General features: G+C 41.9%; 1 protein-coding gene across 2 annotated transcripts in view; it reads left to right on the top strand.

The window, feature by feature from the left end:
• The window catches only part of LOC124605436 (histone-lysine N-methyltransferase E(z)), a 96,325-nt gene that overhangs the window by 55,882 nt on the left and 19,595 nt on the right, over positions 1-20,848 (top strand). For both annotated transcript variants that reach the window (XM_047137102.1, XM_047137103.1), the window contains exon 9: positions 9,317-9,537. In XM_047137102.1, the coding sequence (XP_046993058.1) occupies positions 9,317-9,537 (221 nt within the window). The remainder of the gene's footprint in view (positions 1-9,316; positions 9,538-20,848) is intronic.

Raw genomic sequence — 20,848 nt, 5'->3', positions numbered from 1 at the left:
CATGACCCACAGCCCGTGCGCCCCCAAGGTCAGATCTTACTGAAGCTTGCAGACTCTCCAAGCCCTGCCCTCCTTGAAGAAAAAGAAGAAGAAGAAGAAGAAGCCTTGGTACAAGGCCCCTCTGGTGCCTCCAGAAGTGCCGACTGCTCCTCACAACCTGAGTTTGACCTCTTTTTTATGGACGTCACCGTGTCCTTGTTGGTTACAGATGGTGACCTCGTGATAGGACCAGTTCATGGCCCCCTTATGCGTGTTTGCCTCCTATTTGGATTCCGGTTCTGCACTTATTCAGTGGAGTTGTAATGGATAGTACCATTGCCTTCCATGTTGCAACCCCTTATTTTCTTTTACTCTCCAGATTGTATCATTCTCCAGGAATCTAATTTAACTAATGCTCACTCACTGACCCTTCTTGGGTTCTGCACTTTGCCCTTTGAGGGCTTCTGGTGGCATTTGCCCATTGTTCCGTGCAGATGTTGTTAGCACGTGGATCCCTCTTCATACCACATTGAAAACAGTTGCTGTCTGGTTCCACCTGGTCTCTGTGGTCACAGTTTGCAATCCCCCTCCTAACAGGCCACCTGCGCCCACTGCCCTAACTGCCCTCCTTTAGCAACTCCCCCTCCTTTCCTCCTCCTTAGGGATTTTAATGATCATCAGTCCTTGGGGGGGGGGGGGGGGAGTAGTACTTTTTCATAAAGACCAGATTGCCCCACTGGTCTTTCTGCCATGCTGATTGGCCTTATGCTCCTCTCAGGTCATGTTTACCCTCTCTTTATCAGGCTGTATTGATGGAATCGTCCATGACATGTCTGCTACAGTTATTTGTGCTGCAGCGACTGACGTCTCCCACTCCACAAGCCCCTTTTGCTGCAGGCTGGTCCCTTGGTGGAACACAGTCATTGCCATCACCATCTGTGATCACCGTCAAGCCTGGCGATGCATTACGCGGCACCCATCCTGCACCGATCTTATTACCTTTAAACGCCTTCACGCCAAAACCCGTTACTTAATCAAACAGAACAAGTGGGTGTGTTGGGAATACTTTATCTCCTCCCTAAATTCTTCTGTCCCTTCTTCACAGGTGTTGTCTACAAGTGGCACCCTTCAAGGTTGCCAACAGCCGTCTTCCATCCTGGACCTTGCCCTCCCGCGTTGTCTTTGTATGGATCCATTGATTCTTGCGGAACACCTTGCAACACATTTTGTGATGGCATCAACGTCAGTGCCGTGTCATCTGAACAAGACACAGCCAGGGCAAAAGCACCATAGGCGCAAAGAAGTGAACTGGTGCCAGTGCCATAGAGACTCGCCACCTGCGCGGGTTCCACTAGTGCCACAGGCAGTGCTGAGGATGAAGATATCGACTTCGCCTCAGTCAGTTGCCGGCCGAGTACAATCTGCCAATGACCGGACATCGAACAAAAGCCTACTTGGAAGATAAAAGAGCAGCTCTCACCCATGTAGTTATAGATCATCATCCTGGGCTGACTTATACAGGGAATGTCGTTTAGTGAATTCGTAGAAGTGAACAAATAGTTGTAAATTTTTGCAGTGTTGCAGACTTAGTCATTTAACAAGACACAAAGAGAAGTAACCCTTTTTGTGTGACTTTGATACTAATTTGTTACAAGTGTTGTTGAACCTTCATTCTCCTATCCTGTTATCTGCCCCTGTGGCTTAGCTGTGTAATAGTGACAGGGGGAGATTGTCTTAGTTGTGTACTGCACCAGAAGCCGTTTCACGAACTCTGCCTCCACGGCAGTAGCAACAAGGCCTGTACAAAACTGGTGATGAGGGTATACAACTGGTAGCCTCCTATCTGGCTGCCTCCCTCATCCGGAAACAGTGGATTGAAGATTCTCACTTACGTTTTCCACTGAAGAGCCAAAGAAACTGGTACACCTGCCTAATACTGTGTAGGGCCCCCACGAGCACACAGTAGTGCTGCAGCATGACGTCATGGACTTGACTAATGTCTGAAGTAGTACTGGAAGGAATCAACACCATGAATCTTGCAGTGCTGTCCATAAATCCGTAAGAGTACGAGGTGGTGGAGATCTCTTCTGAACAGCACGTTGCAAAGCATTCCAGATATGCTCCATAATGTTCATGTGTGGGAATTTGGTTGCCAGCGGAAGTGTTTAAACTCAGAAGAGTGTTCCTGGAATAGCTCTGTAGCAATTCTGGACTAGTTGGGTGTTGCATTGTCCTGCTGGAATTGACCAAGTCTGTCGAAATGCACAATGGGCATGAATGGATGCAGGTGATCAGACAGGATGCTTATGTACATATCACCTGTCAGTCGTATGTACATCCATCAGGGGTCCCATATCACTCCAACTGAACACACCCCACATCATTACAGAGCCTCCACCAGCTTGAACAGTCCGCTGCTGACATGCAGGGTCCATGGATTCACGAGGCTGTCTCCATACCCGTACACTTCCATCTGCTTGATACAATTTGAAATGAGACTTGTCTGACCAGGCAACATGTTTCCAGTCATCAACAATCCAATGTTGGTGTTGATGGGCCCAGGTGAGGCATAAAGCTTTGTGTCATGCAGTCATCAAGGATGCGCCTTCGGCTCTGAAAGCCCATATCGATGATGTTTCGTTGAATGGTTTGCATGCTGATAGTTGTTAATGGCCTAGCATTGAAATCTGCAGCAATTTGCAGAAGGGTTGCGCTTCTGTCATGTTGAACGGTTCTCTTCAGCCGTCGTTGATCCTGTTCTTGCAGGATCTTTTTCCAGCTGCAGCGATGTTTGAGATTTGCAGTTTTACTGGGTTCCTGATATTCACTGTGCACTTGTGAATGGTCGTACCGGAAAATCCTCACTTTGTCACTACCTCGGAGATGCTGTGTCCCATCACTTATGTGCTGACTATAACACCACTTTCAAACTCACTTAAATCTTAATAACCTGTCATTGTAGCAGCAGTAACCGTTGTAACAACTGTCCCAGACACTAATTGTCTTATGTAGACATTGCCAACCACAGTACCGTATTCTGCCTGTATACATATCTCTGCATTTGAATATGCGTGCTTGTACCAGTGTTTTTGGCAATTCAGTGTATCTGTTGTCAGACAGAATCTTACTGTTCACCTTTTACTGAATGGAAACTACCTCTGGCCCTCTCCTCTTCCCACAATTCAGCCCCTGGCCCTGATTTCATCCATAACCAATTGCTTCAAAATGTCAGTCTCCCACAACAAGACTGGGTCTTCTGGGTGTGTAACTGTGTCTGGCTCCCAGGTGTTTCACCTCTTAGTGGAGGGACAGTATTATGGTTCCTGTGCTTAACCCCAGTAAGGATCTGTCATCACTCAATAGTTACCAGCCATCTCTGTCTGTCATCCCCTGAAAGTTGTTTGAACAGATGGTGGCTCGTCGGCTCTTTTGGATCCTCGAATAGCAGGAACTTTTGTCTTCTCTCCAGTGCAGCTTTCAGTGAAGGACAGTCTCCAATCAATCATCTACTTTTGTTACAGGCCGCTGTTCGGCAGTCCTTTTTCTCAGCACCGCCATAAGTTTTCTTCGATGTTTGTAAGGCACATGACATGGCTTGGCACCATCACATATTAGTTATACTCCATGAGTGGGATCTTTGGGCCCCTCTACCGACTTTTATTTGCCAGTTCCTGTCCAACTGGTGTTCCGAGTTTGCATTGGCACCGTTCTCATCTGCAGACCCAGGATACGGGGTTCCGTATTGAATGTCCTGCTTTTCTTCATCGCTATTAATGGACTCGTGGCCTGTGTCAGATCATTGGTACCCCCTGGTCTGTATGTGGATGTTTTCTGTATCTGGGCTACTTCCCACTCAGTGGCCTCTACAGAGCGATTTCCACCTTCCCTCGTTGTCCTGTTCCCAACTTTCTCTCCCAAACACTCCCCCAACTCATTTAGTTCCTCAGATTCGGATGGATCTCTTCTGGGATCTTAAAGCCTACATTGCTCCGATAGTGTTTTGTTGTTTGTTCGAGCCGCTCTTACAAGAGTTTTGGGATGCTATTATTTTTGAGACCAGAGGCTCTAAATCCACTGATCATGTGGGATATGCCTTCACATCTTCTGTTGGCTGAAGACACCATCTCTTCCATGCCACACATGGGGTGTTACCGCAGAACTAACTGCCATTTGCCAGGCATTCTGCTATATTAAACGGTCCTCTCTCACCGATTCAGTGAGTGGCCTGTCACCTGGTGTTTTACCCACCACCACTTGGTCTCTGCCATCCATGGCCTTCTCACCAATCTTGACCTGCTGCTTGTTCAATTGATTTCCCAGCCACGTGTGTATCCTCCAGGTAACAAGCCTGCTGATCGTCTGGCTAGGGAGGCAGCCACCTGACACCATTCTCCATGACTGCTCTGGGGCATATTTGCGACATCACATCAAGTTCCTTTTTATTCAGTTGGGGGCCTACTCGTTGGGGCACTCACGCCACATGACGTTCTTACCTCTGCCTTTCCCAGCAGGAATCTACCCACCTCTGTTGTCTTCATATCAGGTTGATCGTAGTTTGACCTGTGGTTTTTTACTCCGTAATGACCCCCTCCCCCCTTTTGTAGTTGTTGTGATCTATATTTTACTGGACTGCCCCTACCTTGTGGCTCTTCGCATTAAATATGGCCTCCCACTTTCCTTGTCCTGGGTGTTAGCAGACAACCATCACATGATCCTCACGTTTCTTCATGAAAGTGGTTTCTCCTCTCAAATCTAAGTACCTAATTTCCTTCTGAAATTAAAGTTCATCAGTTAGTATTGGCATAGGCGTACATTTGGGAGGCCTTCGACCTTGCTTCTACCCTGGCAGTGGTGCCGGCACCCCATCGCGCGTAGCTTCTCTGGAGCATTTCCTGCCCTCTTCCCTCTCCCTGCTAGCCCCTCTCCTGGTCTTTACTTTTCCTGCCATCCCGACTTTCCTTCTGCCTCTTTGTTTTTCCTTTCCCATCGACTGAACTGTGTTGTTGTTGTTGTTGTTCCCTTCATTTCTGCCACTTTATATCTTGTGTCTGATGACCTCACTCTTTGGTCCACTTCAGCTACTCACAATCAGCAAATCGGCCATTCTCTGTTTTTCCCTTCAGCAGGTACAGTTGTGCGCTTCACTGTTTGTTCCTGTTATGGAAGCACTTTGGTATTTTTTGGTTGTACCGTGTTCCACATTTCCTTCAGTTTTCTAGCAAATCCTTGGACATATTTTCCACTTCTACCCTTCTACCTAATCATTTGGAATGGCAATGGCAGTGGCATTTTCTTCCCATACACAACCTGGAACGATGGCAGTTCTATACTAGTGTGTACTTACGAGTGGCATGCATTCACTAAAGAGGATAAATGTGTGCATCAGTCTGAATTGCCAGGTGTAGAAGTATGGAACCAGAATTTGGTTGCAATAATTACACGTTTTTGTTTGAAACTGATAAACAATATTTTATTCAAAATAATCTCTATTGCTATTTATACATTTCTCCCACCTCTTCGGCAGGCTATGAATGGCACACCAAGAAAACATTTCTTCTTTCGAACGAACTAGTCAGCGAGCCATTTTCATACAGAGCATGTCCCAGTGATGCAAATAGATCATAACCGAATGTAGCCAAGTCTGGAGAATAAGCCGCATGCACTAATATTTCCCTATTAAATTTCAGTATCGTTTAGCTGACCTGTTTAGCTGTTTGTGATGGGGCGTTATCATGGAGCAATATGACTTTGTGTTGCCTTTTTCTGTAGTACGGTTGTTTTTCACCTAATTCTTGATTTAAATCAATCTTTTGATGTTTGTAGCGATCAGTGTCCACAGTTTCACCAAGTATTATCAGCTCATAATAGAGGACACCCTTCTGATTCCACCAAACACAGAGCATTGTCTTCTTCTCAAAGCGATTCGATCTTGCAGTGGATGTCGATGCTTTGCCTGGATTCACCCATGATTTTCAAAATATATCCCACCCATGATTTTCAAAATATATCCATCTTTCATCACCTGTCACTTCGATGCAGAAACTACTTTCTTTTGTATTTGGCAAGCAGTGTTTCATAAGTGGTCTTTTGATTTGCTTGCTGTCTTTCATCAGTTCATGCGGAACCCATTTTCCCACTTCATGCACCTTTCCCATAGCTTTCAACCAGAGAGAAACAGCTTTCTGTGTCACATTCAGTTGTTCCGTGAGTTCTTGCTAAGTTTGAGTATCAACTTCATTCAATAAAGCCTGCTATTCGTTGTCTTCAAACTGTCTCGTTGGTTTCCTGCGCTCGTCGTTTCTCATGTCAAAATCACCATTTTTTAATTTTTTGAACCACTTGAAACACTTTTCCCAAGAACAAGTTTGCCAAAAGCTTCGACAAGCGTTCAGTGCAATTCTGTAGCCGTTTTCTTCAAATGCTAACAGAAAACCACAAATCATAGTTCTTAGGCACAAAACTTTACATGTTTACAGGTTTTTGAAACTTTGTTGAAATTTGTCATCACCTGTTACAGGAAGCAGATGGCGCTGCCAATGCAGTCTCATGAGCCCTACACTGATGGCTAGCACCATCTGTAGGGAAATTCTGGTTTGATACTTATACACCTGGTGTGTGTGCTCAAATGATAGCTAAGCATACCATCAATCAGCCAGTGAACTAGCTCCGTTCTTCCAGTAGATTGAGGATGAACTGGACTCATTCTTAACTTTCTCACTCTCGGTAATCAATACAGTTCTCTTTATGTCTGACATGAAGCTTTTCCCTTGGTCTGTAATTATTGTCTCCACTGGTCCAAATATCAACATCCACCTACTAACCAACTCTTGTGCAACTGTAGTTGCTTGCTGATCAGGTATCGGCACCATCTCGATGTAAAGTGAAAAATGATCTATTATGATTAGTACGTACCGATTACCTGTTGGTGTATGATTGAAAAGTCCTAACATGAGTATCCCATTCAAACTAAACAGTTCTTTTGCATCTGGCAATCTTTGTAGCAGCACCTGTTTTCGATCAAAACCCGCATGTTGAGCACAATTAATACAATTCCTCAACTATTGATAGACACCATTTTTGCTTCTCACCAACAGTATTTTTCCGCCACTCTCCAATTCATCCCTCTACAACCTCCATGGCCAAACAACACTGGACTGTGCATTTCACGTAGTACTTCCTCCTTTAACTATGCTGACACTACCATTCCTGTGCCAATTTCCACTCTCTATGTTAAAAACCATCATACTTGCTGAACTGTTGCTTTTTGCCAAGCTGTTTACATTCCTCATTAGTGTGTATTGGTGCTACTTTTCTGCCCAGTCTGACTGCATTTCCGTTCTCGTCTCTGGTTTGTGGATACTTTGTGCTCTTGGACTCATTTGGTTGGGATGTTTTCAACTCCATATCCCACCTCCACCGTATTCCTCTGACTTGGCGCCTTCAGACGGTCGTCTTTTCACCCCTCTGAAGGCACACATGAGTGGAATTAAATTTTCAGTTGATGAGCAGTTGCACAAAGAGGTTCTGAAGTGGGAGAAGGGTCTAGCGGCAGAGTTCTTCGAGGAGAGCATAAGACACTTGCAGCACGGTTGACCAGATGCATTGAATGGGATGGTGATTATGTGGAAAAATAGTCAACAAGTGTATCAACAATATCCTGTTGTTTTTTTTTCCAAATACACAGTGTTTGGCCAGCCTTAAGGAGAGTGGGGGGCAGCTGTTTGTTTGTGGAGTTCAGAACTAATTAATTTATGATGGGATTATAAAATTTTTTGGGATTTCTTCACATTTTCTTTAAGTGGTAGGTTTTATGCTCATCTAACCATGAAAGACAGATCATCATTTACCTGAATAATGACAGTATTGATACCTCTTACATGTGTGGAACTTTTGTGAAGCTGCAGATCATTAACATAGAAATGTATATGTGTGTGTGTGACACATTTCTCGTAATTGAAACCCGTTACATTAAGCACACTGGACAAAAATCACCCGCAAAGTAAATCATGAGAATGTTGCGTAACACCGCTTCTTGCCCTAATAATAGCCTCAGTTTGGCAAGGAAGGGAGTCCACAAGTTGCTTCAGGTATGCCATATCGAGCAGAAGCCACTCTTTGGTGAGTAGATCCATTAGTGCTACCAAGTTACATGGATGTTGATTACTGTGTTTCACCCATTGTTACAAATATTGTTATATGTTTTGTACGGGATTGAGAGCAGATGATTTAGCGGGCAAGCAGAGGTGTGGTAGTATGCTTCATTGTGGTCAAACCAAGATTGTATGCATTCAGAAAATTGGTGTGTCCACAACATACTCACCATGGAGATGTAGAAGTAAGGGACAATGCCTGTGCACTGAGAATGTTAAAATAAACTTCATGCAAGCTGGATAAAAGGGCCCAACTCATGATAAGGAAAGCACCCACAAAAAATCATAGAACCACACCAGCCATGGACTACAACCCTCTACACACATTGTGGATTAAACAGCTCTTTGAGTTCATAGTGCACTCAACACTTTGCGTCACTTCAAAATAACTGAAACCACGGCTCATCTGACCATGCCACGAGCCTCCAGTCAGCTACTGTGTAGTTTGGTCCATTGAAGATCTACAGCTTGGCCTTATGCAAAATACAGGATTCCACATGTCCATTGCATGGAGATCCCTTTGCAGTGCCTGCTTGGAAACTGATTGAGGTGGACCTGCCGTATTTGAAACCAGCCATCATACACAAGGTATGACACTTGTCTCCAGTCCCTATTAGAACCTGTTTATGATCACTGTTCGTGTGCTGTGTTGCCTGGCTGTGAGTAGTACAGCCTTCACGGTGTAATCATAGGTGTGTCTGAACACCTTTCCACCAAATGGTGCGCACACACACACACACACACACACACACACACACACACACACACACACACCTACTGCCTGGCTTCTGTCAGTGGCGGTATGTCAGAGCACCAACTGGTACCATTTCTGTGCCATCTGCAGCACTCAAAACTGGCCATTGTGCTCTTTTAAGAGAATAACTAATATTTTGTCCAGTGGGCTTATTTTGCTAGCATCTCACAGTTGCCTCAGTTGTTGATTTTTATAAAATTATTTTTTTATAAAATTATAATGATTGTGACATATTTTCAGATCTGATACACTTAATTTTGTCAATGTTGTATTTTTCCTTAATCTAGACTGTATTAAGTGAGCTCCTTGTTACATTATGTTCCTTACTGCTAGTCAGGACATTTGGCTACGAGGGAAGTACTGAATTTGATTCTTAACTTTGCCACCTTTTCTAATGATTCTGTTGTTTTAATTTCACTTTCATGTGTTTCAGAATTTAAACGTGGCTCGAAGGATGGGAAGCCACCTCCAGCTGACACAGTCAGCCAGCCCACCTCTACAAGGACCTCATTCTCACTTCTGGGTCTCATGGGTCCTGAGGAGACAGCAGAGTGGACAGGCGCAGACCAGTCTCTGTTCCGTGCTTTGCACAAAGTTTTCCTAAATAACTATTGTGCTATTGCACAGATCATGCTCACAAAAACATGTCAACAGGTGATGTTTCTAATTTGTGACTAGTACAGTTTCTTGGAAGATATTTTTCTGTAACATTGCGAAAAGCCATTGTTAAATGTTACGCTCTTCAGCCTGATATCACCCTATATATTCTCCTTATTAAACTTGTAAAAGCATATAACCAACAACTGTAAACCACTCATGTCTGCAGAATCACTTTGTATTAAGTAAGCCTTTTATTTTCTACTTTTTTGGTTGCTTGCTGACAACTATTTGTATTGTAATCACCTGAAGCAATACTTTTGCAATGTGATTAATGATAATTTATGCCAGACAAAGCTTCTGATTTGGATTTTCTGATTTTCACAAGAAGTTGCATTAGCCATTATCTGGACTCCTTCCAGGTGCGAATCAAACTCTCATTGCCACTGATATGGCCTACAGTTATTTGAAACACTGCTACCAGAAGTTCTCCCCCAAGATATGTTGAGAATAGCACATGAGCAAGTGAAATTGGAGGACCGTGCCTTGCCCTGCCGTTGATAACAGGTGCTGCAGTGAGACAGGTGATTTTGAAACCTCCACTAGCGATGAAAATTTATTCACAGTGATATAAAAGAAGTACAACATGAATTTACAATGCTTTCAATTTAAAATGCCCACACTTGAAAAAGACATCTCGTAGGTGGCCGCTGTTGTTCTTTGCACACTTTTCAGGTCTTTTACAGAAGTTAGACGTCAGATCTTACAAGACTGGCAGTGAAATACGATTGACTTCTCGTAGATTTGATCCTTCAGTTTCTGCATGGTGTATGGTGACCGGAAGATCTGAGATTTCAAATGACCCCAAAGGAAGCAGCCATACTCTGAAATATTTAGGGGATCTTGGAGGCCAGGAAATGTCATTGTTCTTAGAGGTGAGATGACCAGGAAAGATGTTCTGTTGCACACTAATGGAATGTGTGGTCGCATGTTGTTGGAAAATGATTGCGCGTTGGAAGAATGTGTTTGCAGTTATAGAAAGATTAGCAGGCTGTCGCACAATGTGTGAACATAATATTCTGTATTCAGAGCAACAACATTGCCATGATCGTCTTAAGAAAAGGCCTTTTGATATACTGCACCACACCACCACTCCCTCATTGAGTGTTGTTCCATGTAGCATTTCAGGATTTTCGTGTGACCAGTATCTAAAGTTTTTCTTGCTAACAAAGCCTGACACACAAAAATTGGCCTCTTGGCTCACAATCAGATTGGTGCAGAGGCCTGGGTTGTTGTTCATGAATTCTAATAACTCCCGTAAAAGCATAGTCTCTGTGGAAGGTCATCTGCATTTAGTTTGCACTATCTGAATTTTGTAAGTGTGGTATAGCAGTTCCTTGTGTGATATTTGCTGTACGCTGTGATTCGAACTGCCAGACTTCAGTGCAGGCTTTTTCCACCCCTCTTTCTCACTGTATCACCCATTTCCTCAAAGTTCTTTACCCACACTTTGATAGCATGTGCCGATGGGACTGGGGCACAGTGTGCGAGACAGTAATGAGCACTAAATAAAACACTGTGCAGCCTTGTGACTGTTGTTTTTGTGAAATGCCTTCACAGCTGAATATCGAAATTGTGATCAGTGGCAAATGTTAAAGTTGTCCAGATGGCACCACTCCCATTTTCTGATTCCTAATGTAACATACTATTTCCATGGTTGCCAAATCGCCTGTTTCACTACCACACCTTTTATATATACCAACTTAATTAAGTTCTTCCCTGATTTCATGTCCATTGACAGGGTAAGCCACAGTCCTGCACCAAAACCATTCACTCAGTCTTGCTGTTACCACATGCCCTGAACCCATCTCTGTAGAGTTTGGAAATATCACCAACAATAAGAATTTTGATGTGTGGTCAGATACTCCAGTGTCCCACGTAAATTAGTTAAAAAAAGGATTAGAGTACCTACAACATATTCTTTGATTTCATCCTAGTCTTTTCATACATGTAATTTCAGTGAGTTTAATTCAATTAACTTTTGTATTTACTCATACGGATAACTAAGGGATCAGATGAGATCATATATTATGCAATGACAAGCATTTAATTGACTCTGATATACCTAAGCAACTTACTTCCAGATAACGATATTGAACTATGTACTCAATACTTACAGTGGAACTCCACGTTTACACTTTTCAAGGGACTTCAAAAAAGTTGTAAAATGTGGGAAATAACTTTTTAAGCAGTAAAAGTTATGTATAGCATCCTTGCATTTTAAAGAATGAAACATTGCACCAATTTCATATTTTTCCGTGCTTAGCATGACATGTGTCAAGAATTTATTCTCACTTTCAAGTGCCAATATTTACATAGTTATTTTGTGTGGTGTTCTGCCTCTCTAGCACCATAGTCGTCTTTTGTAAGATTATAGGCTATACTGTGCCTCCTCCATTACGCAGTAAACCACACAATTGCAAACCATTACTCACTATGTTTTTGAAATATCCCAAAAACTACTTACGTAAATATTGGCCCTTGGCAATGAGAAAAAATTCTCTAAACATGCCATGCTAAGCGTGAAAAATTTGTAACAGATGTAATATTCCATTATTATCCAAGCAAGGAACATTTGAGCAATGTAAAGGGAGCTAAGGTATCAACTAGTGCTACAAGTAGCCAAACAGCGAAATATGCGTTCAGGTAATGCAAAGGTCATGACCATTGTGAAATTTCACATGCACAGTAGTGACAGTTTGAAATTGGTTGTAATCAGTGATGATAACTTATTCAAATGAACCTAATTACTCCTATCAGCAACCATGCTGAGTAGAGCGTGGCAGCAACAGGAGACAAAGCGTGAATTGCTCTGTCTTCAAATGTTTCAGACCTGCTGAGTAGGGCACCCTGGTGTCAAGAAACTTAACTGCTTAACCTTGTGTGTAATGCTTGTGAATAATACTTGGAGGCCAACAACATTGTCGTTTTCTCTCCACAAACATTGTTTCATTAAGCATAAATCATGGGAAAATTGTAAATATGCTAACACAAAAATGAGTGCAAATTAAGGTTGTGAGCTTGGGAAATTTGATGGGTGCAATAAATGAAAATGTTGTAAATGACAGGAAAACTTTAATTGTGGGAATATAAAAATGGGTTCTTGTGTATTATCTGTATGACTCAAAACATAAGGTTAGATTTTGCACCTGTGGAATAGCTCCAAGATATGAGATGGTGATTAATATTGTTCCCTGAAATAGTGTGTGGCTATTGACCGTGGCACAAACTGCTTGAATCTTTATATGATACAATAGGAGGGTTTTTATTTCGACGTACAAAGTTTAATTTTTTCCCCCATTTTTTGCTTAACATTTTAAACTTAAGTTATGCTTTGCCAATGAGGTGATGGATATTTACATATGTGTTTTGTATGTTGTAGATTGAAATATGGCATCCCGGTTAAGACATAAGTTGAAAATATGATCACTATTTTTTATTTACTTAAATTTGCCATATTTCGTGACAGTACCTTTTCCGTTTGACGTTTGCAAGGCGATATTAGTCTTGGCTTCAGTTGTCTAAGTATGATTCCACAATGCATCGTTGTCGGCTGCAGAAAAGACGTGGTTCAACGTGTTTCTCTCATTTTGGTGTTTCAAATACAGTTTCTTCAAATGTAGTTTCTTCTTTTTAGTTAATACAAAAATAATAGTAACATAATTCAAAATTATTTATGACGGCGAGCTTCACATTGTTCTTCCGTCAACACACACCAAGAGTTAGCTGCCGACTGACTATAGTCAAAGACGACTCCAACGTCAAAGATATTGTACACAATTCACCAGTTTCCACTTGTTATCAGTCTCTTTGCTATTCTTCGATACATTTTCTAATAGTAATCAATATGCTTTTACTCTCAAAAACAGAAGTAAATTAACATATAATAAGACAAATTATAATAAATTCTGACAAAAATATAAGAAAACATTTACAATTCGGTATCGACAAATAAGGTAAAAAAAATAACATCTCCCAGATCCATTACAAGATCAATGCTACTTGAGGTACTATCTGCTAGTAGGTGCTGAGAAACATGTTGTGCTTGCTGTGTTAAGCTGAAAGTAAATGAGAAATATCTAATTTATGGTAACTGCAAAAAAGAATGCCATGATTCCTGTAGCAAATGTCTTAGACCATGTTATGTCATTCTAAGGCTGCAGTTACAGTGGAGTGTCACAGTCAGAGCAGTGCGGCCTGGTGAGCAGAACAGAGACGACAAAACAAACCAGTGCTGCTGAGTGCGCATGTTTTTAGTGACGCTGCATGCAGGGCAGTGCAAAGCAGAGCTGCACTGAGCGAGTCAAACATGTTTGCTTCTGAGTGCGGCGACCAGAGCGTTAGAGTGTTTCCAGCTGCATTCGGGCAATGCCAGCAGCATTTGATGTTGCTGTGGGTAGGAGAGTCAGTACTGTTCTGGCACTTGTGTTTACTTTCTTGCACTGTTGAGAAAATAGCGTCAGCATAAGCCTTGATAGCAGTTGTTTTCACGCTGTGTCCTTTATGGAACCACTGAAACAAGCATCATCACAACTTATTCATTTTGGACAAGTTATCCGAGTAGGTGGCAGCAGAATTACAAACTTCAAGTACAGAATACATTTCTGTAATCTTTTATTTCTTTCCTTGCCTTAAAATGATAGGCTATAATAAAGTTGAAATAGCACAGCAAACAAATGTGTGAAAATCATGTTTTATTATACAAAAAATTAAAAAGTTTTTGAAACAGTCTTATTTGAAGCTCTGTTTAAGTTTCATCCTGCCTGATATGTGCCTTGTATAGAACGCTCAATATCTACTACATGTTGCTCGTTGAAACTTAGGAATCCTAGGTCAATGACAATGTTGTGGAGAACATGTACATTTCACAATAACTTCAGCAAAGTCTGCTGAAGTTCAACTTGGCGTCCAAAATATGCTTCACTTTGCACTCATTATTCCTAAAGCACATTCAAACTGAGTATTTTAGATGAATTTGATTTCTGTCAAGATTACTGACTGTATTTGGGAAGTTCTGATGTATAAATCATTTACAGTATTTAGAAAATCACATTCAGAAGGCACTCATGTCTCATGGCTGGAGGCAGCCATACAACACTTTGGTAGGCGAGTGCACAAGTCTTAACTACAGTGGTTATGAATCCTGTTGTGAATGTCAGAGCCATGTTTCGGAAACTCCGTCTGGTTTCTACAAACTTGTAACAATTCTTGTTTCATCAGTTGTTGATGACCCTTAAAAAATTATAATATTCCATTGCAAAAAAAATCTGTAGTTACTTATATGTCACACTAGATAAGGAAGTTACACATAGTTACAATATGCAACCTACGCTCCTCTTTGCAGGTTACCGTGTACCAAAATCTTGTTTCGATATCTCAGACTGTTTATGAGATACTAGGGTGTTATGAATGGCAATCTCATTATGATACCCTAGACTGTTTATGAGACACAAGTATGTTATGAATATTGAGAATGGAGTGAGCTATAGAGTCCATCCCAAGTTTAAAAATAGTGCAATATATAACTATATTTGGTATGCAGCAACAGATGACTTAACTTGCACCAAACACGCACCAAACACAAATGTATAGCAACCTCTGTTTTTCATTCCAAACTATTTGAGTTTTTTGCAGTAGCTTGCTTTATTTTGAAATATCACAATAACTGTGATGATTCAGGAAATGATAAGCAGTTCATCATTAATCTGATGAATAAAGCTGTGAACTGCATGAGAATCAATTCTTTTTAGCCAGTAGTTTCTTTAAAATCATTTGAGAAAGATTGCAGATCAACAGGCTTGTGCATTTGCCATCCACGCAGCCAACCAGGCCTGCCTGCTGCTGCACCACTGCCTGGCCCCACTATACCTGGGCCCAAAGCTGTGCTGTGGTAATTGCCTGACGTGCAGCTCCAACCTGCTCTGTTGTTTCACAAGCTGCGACATCGTCGCGAAAAAACAGCGGCCCGTATATGTAATAAGTTTCCTTTAATTTACGTCTATGGTCACAAACGTTTTGTTAACAGATTACCGGTTTTGGTCTTTAATGACCATCATCAGATCTGCAGCAAAAATGGGAAAAACATAAATACACTCGCAAACTGTCTACAGCTTAAGAACAAGACATAGACCATAATGAAAAGTAGTACTGACAAAAAGATAGAATGAAAACGATTCCTATGAAATTTAATGGCAAAATGTTCCTGCAAATAGAAAAATGTTTTAAAAAGTCTGATGTCAGATGTGGCTTTCAGGTTAATAACACCCTAAAACTGCGAATAAAACATAAACTGAAAGGGAACTATGATAAATTTGATGGCTCTGGAGTATACAGGATTGACTGCAGTAGCTGTGACAAATATAATATCGGTCAAACAGGCCACTCTTTTAAATTAAGGTTTAAAGAACACTCACAGCCACGAAACAAAACGGCTTTGGGACAGAATTTATCTGATACTGGTCATTCCATAGGGAGCATTGAGAATTGTATGTGTATTCTTCACAGAGTGGAAAAAGACTGTGCTTTTAATTTGTTAGAGGAGCTTTAAATTTATAAAGCAAAAGATAAAGATCCAACTAAACTGCTTAACTGACAAAATGACTTTGTGCCCAATGCCTACTTTGCTTTATTTGACAATGTTTTACTCTAATCGCTGCACATCTCTGTTATATATAGTGTGTTGATAATTTCACCTAGTATTGAGTGCCTCACATATTTACTTCATTTTCATACATTTTACGCCTGACTAGTATGTTCTTGTTCCTTCTCAATTCATTTCATAGACTGCATTAATCAGATAATGTGGATCATCCACTGTTACGGAATTTTATCATTCTTTTCTCGCAACGGAGTGCCGCAGGGTACAAGGGCCCCTCTGTCGGTCACGTTCCTCGAACCACTTCCCGCCTGTGCGGAATTCTGGCGTTAGCGCTAACAGAGGGCACTGATTATGTGCAGCTCTAAGTTTCCTTTCATTTGTGGCTCCTTTAGCGATTTGTTTTATGGTTGTTTAATATTACCCGGTGCATTATCAATGGTGTTTAATATTCATGTCATTAACTAGAATATTGGAACTAGAGCACGTCAACCACTGTTTCTTAACTCTTCCACTTTTTAACAATCTTTCTTTTGTCGTGTTCTTCTTTTTATTGCTTTTTATTACTGTAATGCCTTTTATACATTATAAGCTTATTACAGACTTCAGCTATAGTATCCCCCTTTATTTTCGCTGTTTCAATTAATTATTGAAAACTAGTGTATACCGACATTAGCGACATCTGGTGAACTTGCAACACAAACATCTTGTGGCTACTGTATGGCAGCTTGTTTTAAACAGTAGTACTACTGACAACATGACTCGTGCATGTGATGTTATTTATATATCTAAAAACAAAAATGATGTGACTTACCAAACGAAAGTGCTGGCAGGTTGATAGATACACAAACATACACACAAAATTCAAGCTTTCGCAACCAACGATTGCTTCATCAGGAAAGAGGGAAGGAGAGGGAAAGACGAAAGGATGTGGGTTTTAAGGGAGAGGGTAAGGAGTCATTCCAATCCCGGGAGCGGAAAGACTTACCTTAGGGGGAAAAAAGGACAGGTATACGCTCTCTCTCTCTCTCTCTCTCTCTCTCTCTCTCACACACACACACACACACACACACACACACATCCATCCGCACATACACAGTCACAAATGTCTGCTTGTTACTGTGTATGTGCGGATGGATATGTGTGTGTGTGTGTGCGTGTGTGCGAGTGTATACCTGTCCTTTTTTCCCCCTAAGGTAAGTCTTTCCACTCCCGGGATTGGAATGACTCCTTACCCTCTCCCTTAAAACCCACATCCTTTCGTCTTTCCCTCTCCTTCCCTCTTTCCTGATGAAGCAACCGTTGGTTGCGAAAGCTTGAATTTTGTTTGTATGTTTGTGTTTGTTTGTGTATCTATCAACCTGCCAGCGCTTTTGTTTGGTAAGTCACATTATCTTTGTTTTTAGATATATTTTTCCCACATGGAATGTTTCCCTCTATGATGTTATTTATATGTATTTACGATGCTGGTGCTGATTCCGCATTTAACAATTGACAATGTCACTATGGCTGCAGTACATTAGGACTTTGTTTTTATGAAACAGGTATGCCTCTTCATATTTAAAGTGCACAAATCAAAATTTTGTCAGTACTACTTTTCATTATTGTCTATGTATTGTTCTTAAGCTGTAGACAGTTTGCGAGTGTATTTATGTTTTTCCCATTTTTGCTGCAGATGTGATGATGGTCATTAAAGACTGAAACTGGTAATCATCATCATCATCTTGGACAGTTTCCAGCCACTGGCTGGGTCTGTCGGGAACACAAGCCTCTCCATCGTGTTCTGTCTTTCCACCATTCCCCCTCTTCCACCTTCGTCCAGTTCTCTCCTCTTCTGGCTACACATTCCTTCACTCCCTTCACCCATCTATCTCTTGGTCTTCCCCTGGGCCTCTTCCCCTCCAGTTGCAGATCAAACATCCTCTTTGGAATTCTTCCCTCATCCATTCTCTTCATGTGTCCATACCACTGCAGTCTTGATTTTTCTATCCTGTCCTGTACTGGTTCCTCCTTTAGTCTTTCCCTCACATACACATTTCGCAATCTGTCTCGTCTTGTTACACTCAACCTGCTCCTCTGGAACTTCATTTCACTAGCTTGTATTCTACTTTTGTCGCTTTTATGCATTACCCATGTCTCACTTCCGTATGCCAATATGGGGACAAAGTAGGTTCGGTATATAATTCCCTTGGATTTCTGTGACACCTCCTTGCTCCAAATAAGCCCCCTAGTGCATTTGAAGAACTGCCCTGCTTTTCTGCACCTTTCATTTATTTCCATTGCGTTTCCCCCCTTACTTTCAATCATGCTTCCCAGGTACTTGAAGTTCTCTACCACTTGTAGTTTTACCCCTCCACAAGTTATATCCACATTTGGCCTATTCTTCTTCCTTGTTGTGACAATTATTTCACTTTTCTTTGCAGAGAAATGCATTCCATATTGTGCTGCCATTGCCTCCCATACATCTAACTGCTCTTGCACCTCCTTCTCGCAATTTCCCCATAACATCAGGTCATCGGCAAAAAGCACTGCTTTCATTTTATGATCTCCAATCGCATCTGATACTTGCTGTAGGATTTCATCCATAACAATAATAAACAATAAAGGTGAAAGTGCACTTCCCTGTCGCAGCCCATTTTCCAGCTTGAACCATGCAGTACGTTCCCTCCCCACTTTCACACAACTCTCACTTCCCTCATACATTTTTCTGACTTTTTGTGTTATCTCTTCATCTATCCCTTTTGCTTTCAGCACATCCCAGAGCTTGTCCCTATAGATACTGTCATACGCCTTCTCAATATCTAAAAAGGCCATGATTAAGTCCTTCCCGTACTCATAGTGCCTTTCCTGCAGTTGCCTTACCGCAAATATGAGGTCCGTTGTTGATCTTCCCGGTCTGAAACCATACTGCTCCTCTTGCAGTCTACTTTCAATACTGCTTCTTATTCTCTTCTCCAGGATCTTTTCATAGATTTTTCCACAGTGGCATAGCAGGGTAATTCCTCTGTAGTTCTCACATCTCCTTTTATCCCCTTTCTTGAAGATCGGGACTATAATTCCTTTCTTCTAATCCTCAGGAATTCTGTTCTCCTTCCACACCACCCTCAGCACTCTGTATAGCCACTGGGTTCCTACTTCTCCTGCTGCTCGTATCATATCCACTGTTACTTCGTCCCAACCTGGTGCCTTGCCTCCTTTCATCCTCTTTATGGCTTCTTCCACTTCATTCCAAGTTAGATCATCAATTTCCCCACTATTATAATCGTCTGCTGCCTTAGGCTCTCCATCGCTGTTAGTTACCCGCTTGGCGGCATTCAACAGATCTTCAAAGTACTCCTTCCAAATCTTTTTGAGCTCATGCATTTCCTCCACAACTCTTCCATTATTATCTATGATCCTCAGGCACTCGCTTCTGTCGTTCCTCTTATTTCTTACCATGGTGTAAAGCACTTTTTTGTTCCCTTCACTGTCCTCTTCTAACATTCTTGTCCATTTTTCCATCCACTTCTTCTTCTCCGCCCTTACTATGGTCTGTGCCGCTTTCTTGCTTTCCTTATATTTTACCCTAGCTTCCTCTGTTCGGGTCTGGAACCATTCTCTGAAGGCTTTGTTCTTTCGAAGTACTGCCTCTTTACATATGTGGTTCCACCATGGGGTTTCCTTAATTCTCCTCTTTGTGCTAGTTCTTCCGCACACAGTCTCAGCTGCCTCAACTAGAGCCCTCTTAAAATCTCCCCATTCTTCTTCCACTGTTCTCTGATCTTCCTTTGGCAGCTTCTTCCTGATCAGTGTCTGGTACTGGGTCCTCCGTTCATCCTCTTTCAGCATCCATGTCTTCAACCTTTTCTCCTGTATGTCTGTTGCCCTCCTATCTTTTTTCTCTCTCAGGGTGGCTACCAACAGCCGATGGTCACTGTCTAAGGCCTCAGACGGAATGACCTTAACATCTGTGAGGCTGCTCATCATCTGCCTATCCACTAGTACATAGTCTACTACTGAAGTTTGGGACCAGTCTCCACTGTACCAAGTTATTTTGTGGCTACTTCTCTTCTTGTACCAGGAATTTGCGATCGCCAGCCCATTCCTCTTGCAGAATTCCAGCAACAATTTTCCTTCTCTATTTCGGTTCCCCCAGCCCTCTGGTCCCATTATCTCCTCGAATCCTTTCCTGTCTGTGCCAACATGTGCATTGAGGTCCCCTATTATAATCTGATTACCTCCATTTAGCTGCTTTTGCATGTCATCTTCAAATTCCTCCTTCTCCTTTTTTGTACACCCCACCTGTGGGGCATATGCTTGGATGATTTCAATGCTTTTTCCTTTCACTCGTACTCTGGCTTTTATCATTCGATCATTGATACCTTCCACCTCCTCCTGCAGACCCTCTCTGACCACTATTGCCACTCCATTTCTTCCCCTCTCATTCCCTATCCAGTACAGTTTACATCCTTTACTTAGTGGTTTTTCACCAACTCCTCTCCACCTAGTCTCAGCAAGTCCCAAGATGTCCAATTTCCTCCTTTCCATCATTTCTACAATTTCTTGTAACTTCCCAGTTAGAGTCCTTACGTTTAAGGTGCCCAGTCGTAAACCATCTCGTAATCCTTTTCCATTGCTTGGTCGGTTTCCTTTAAATCCGTTCCGTGATCCGAGGCATGTTCCCTTTTTGAAAGCAGTTGATTTATCCACTACTGGCTTGCTAGGCCTATCGCA

This window comes from Schistocerca americana, chromosome 3 (genome assembly GCF_021461395.2).
Source record: "Schistocerca americana isolate TAMUIC-IGC-003095 chromosome 3, iqSchAmer2.1, whole genome shotgun sequence".
Classification (NCBI taxonomy): Eukaryota; Metazoa; Arthropoda; class Insecta; order Orthoptera; family Acrididae; genus Schistocerca; species Schistocerca americana.
Note: the sequence above shows the minus strand (reverse complement) of the source record. Positions and strands in the feature narration are given on the sequence as shown.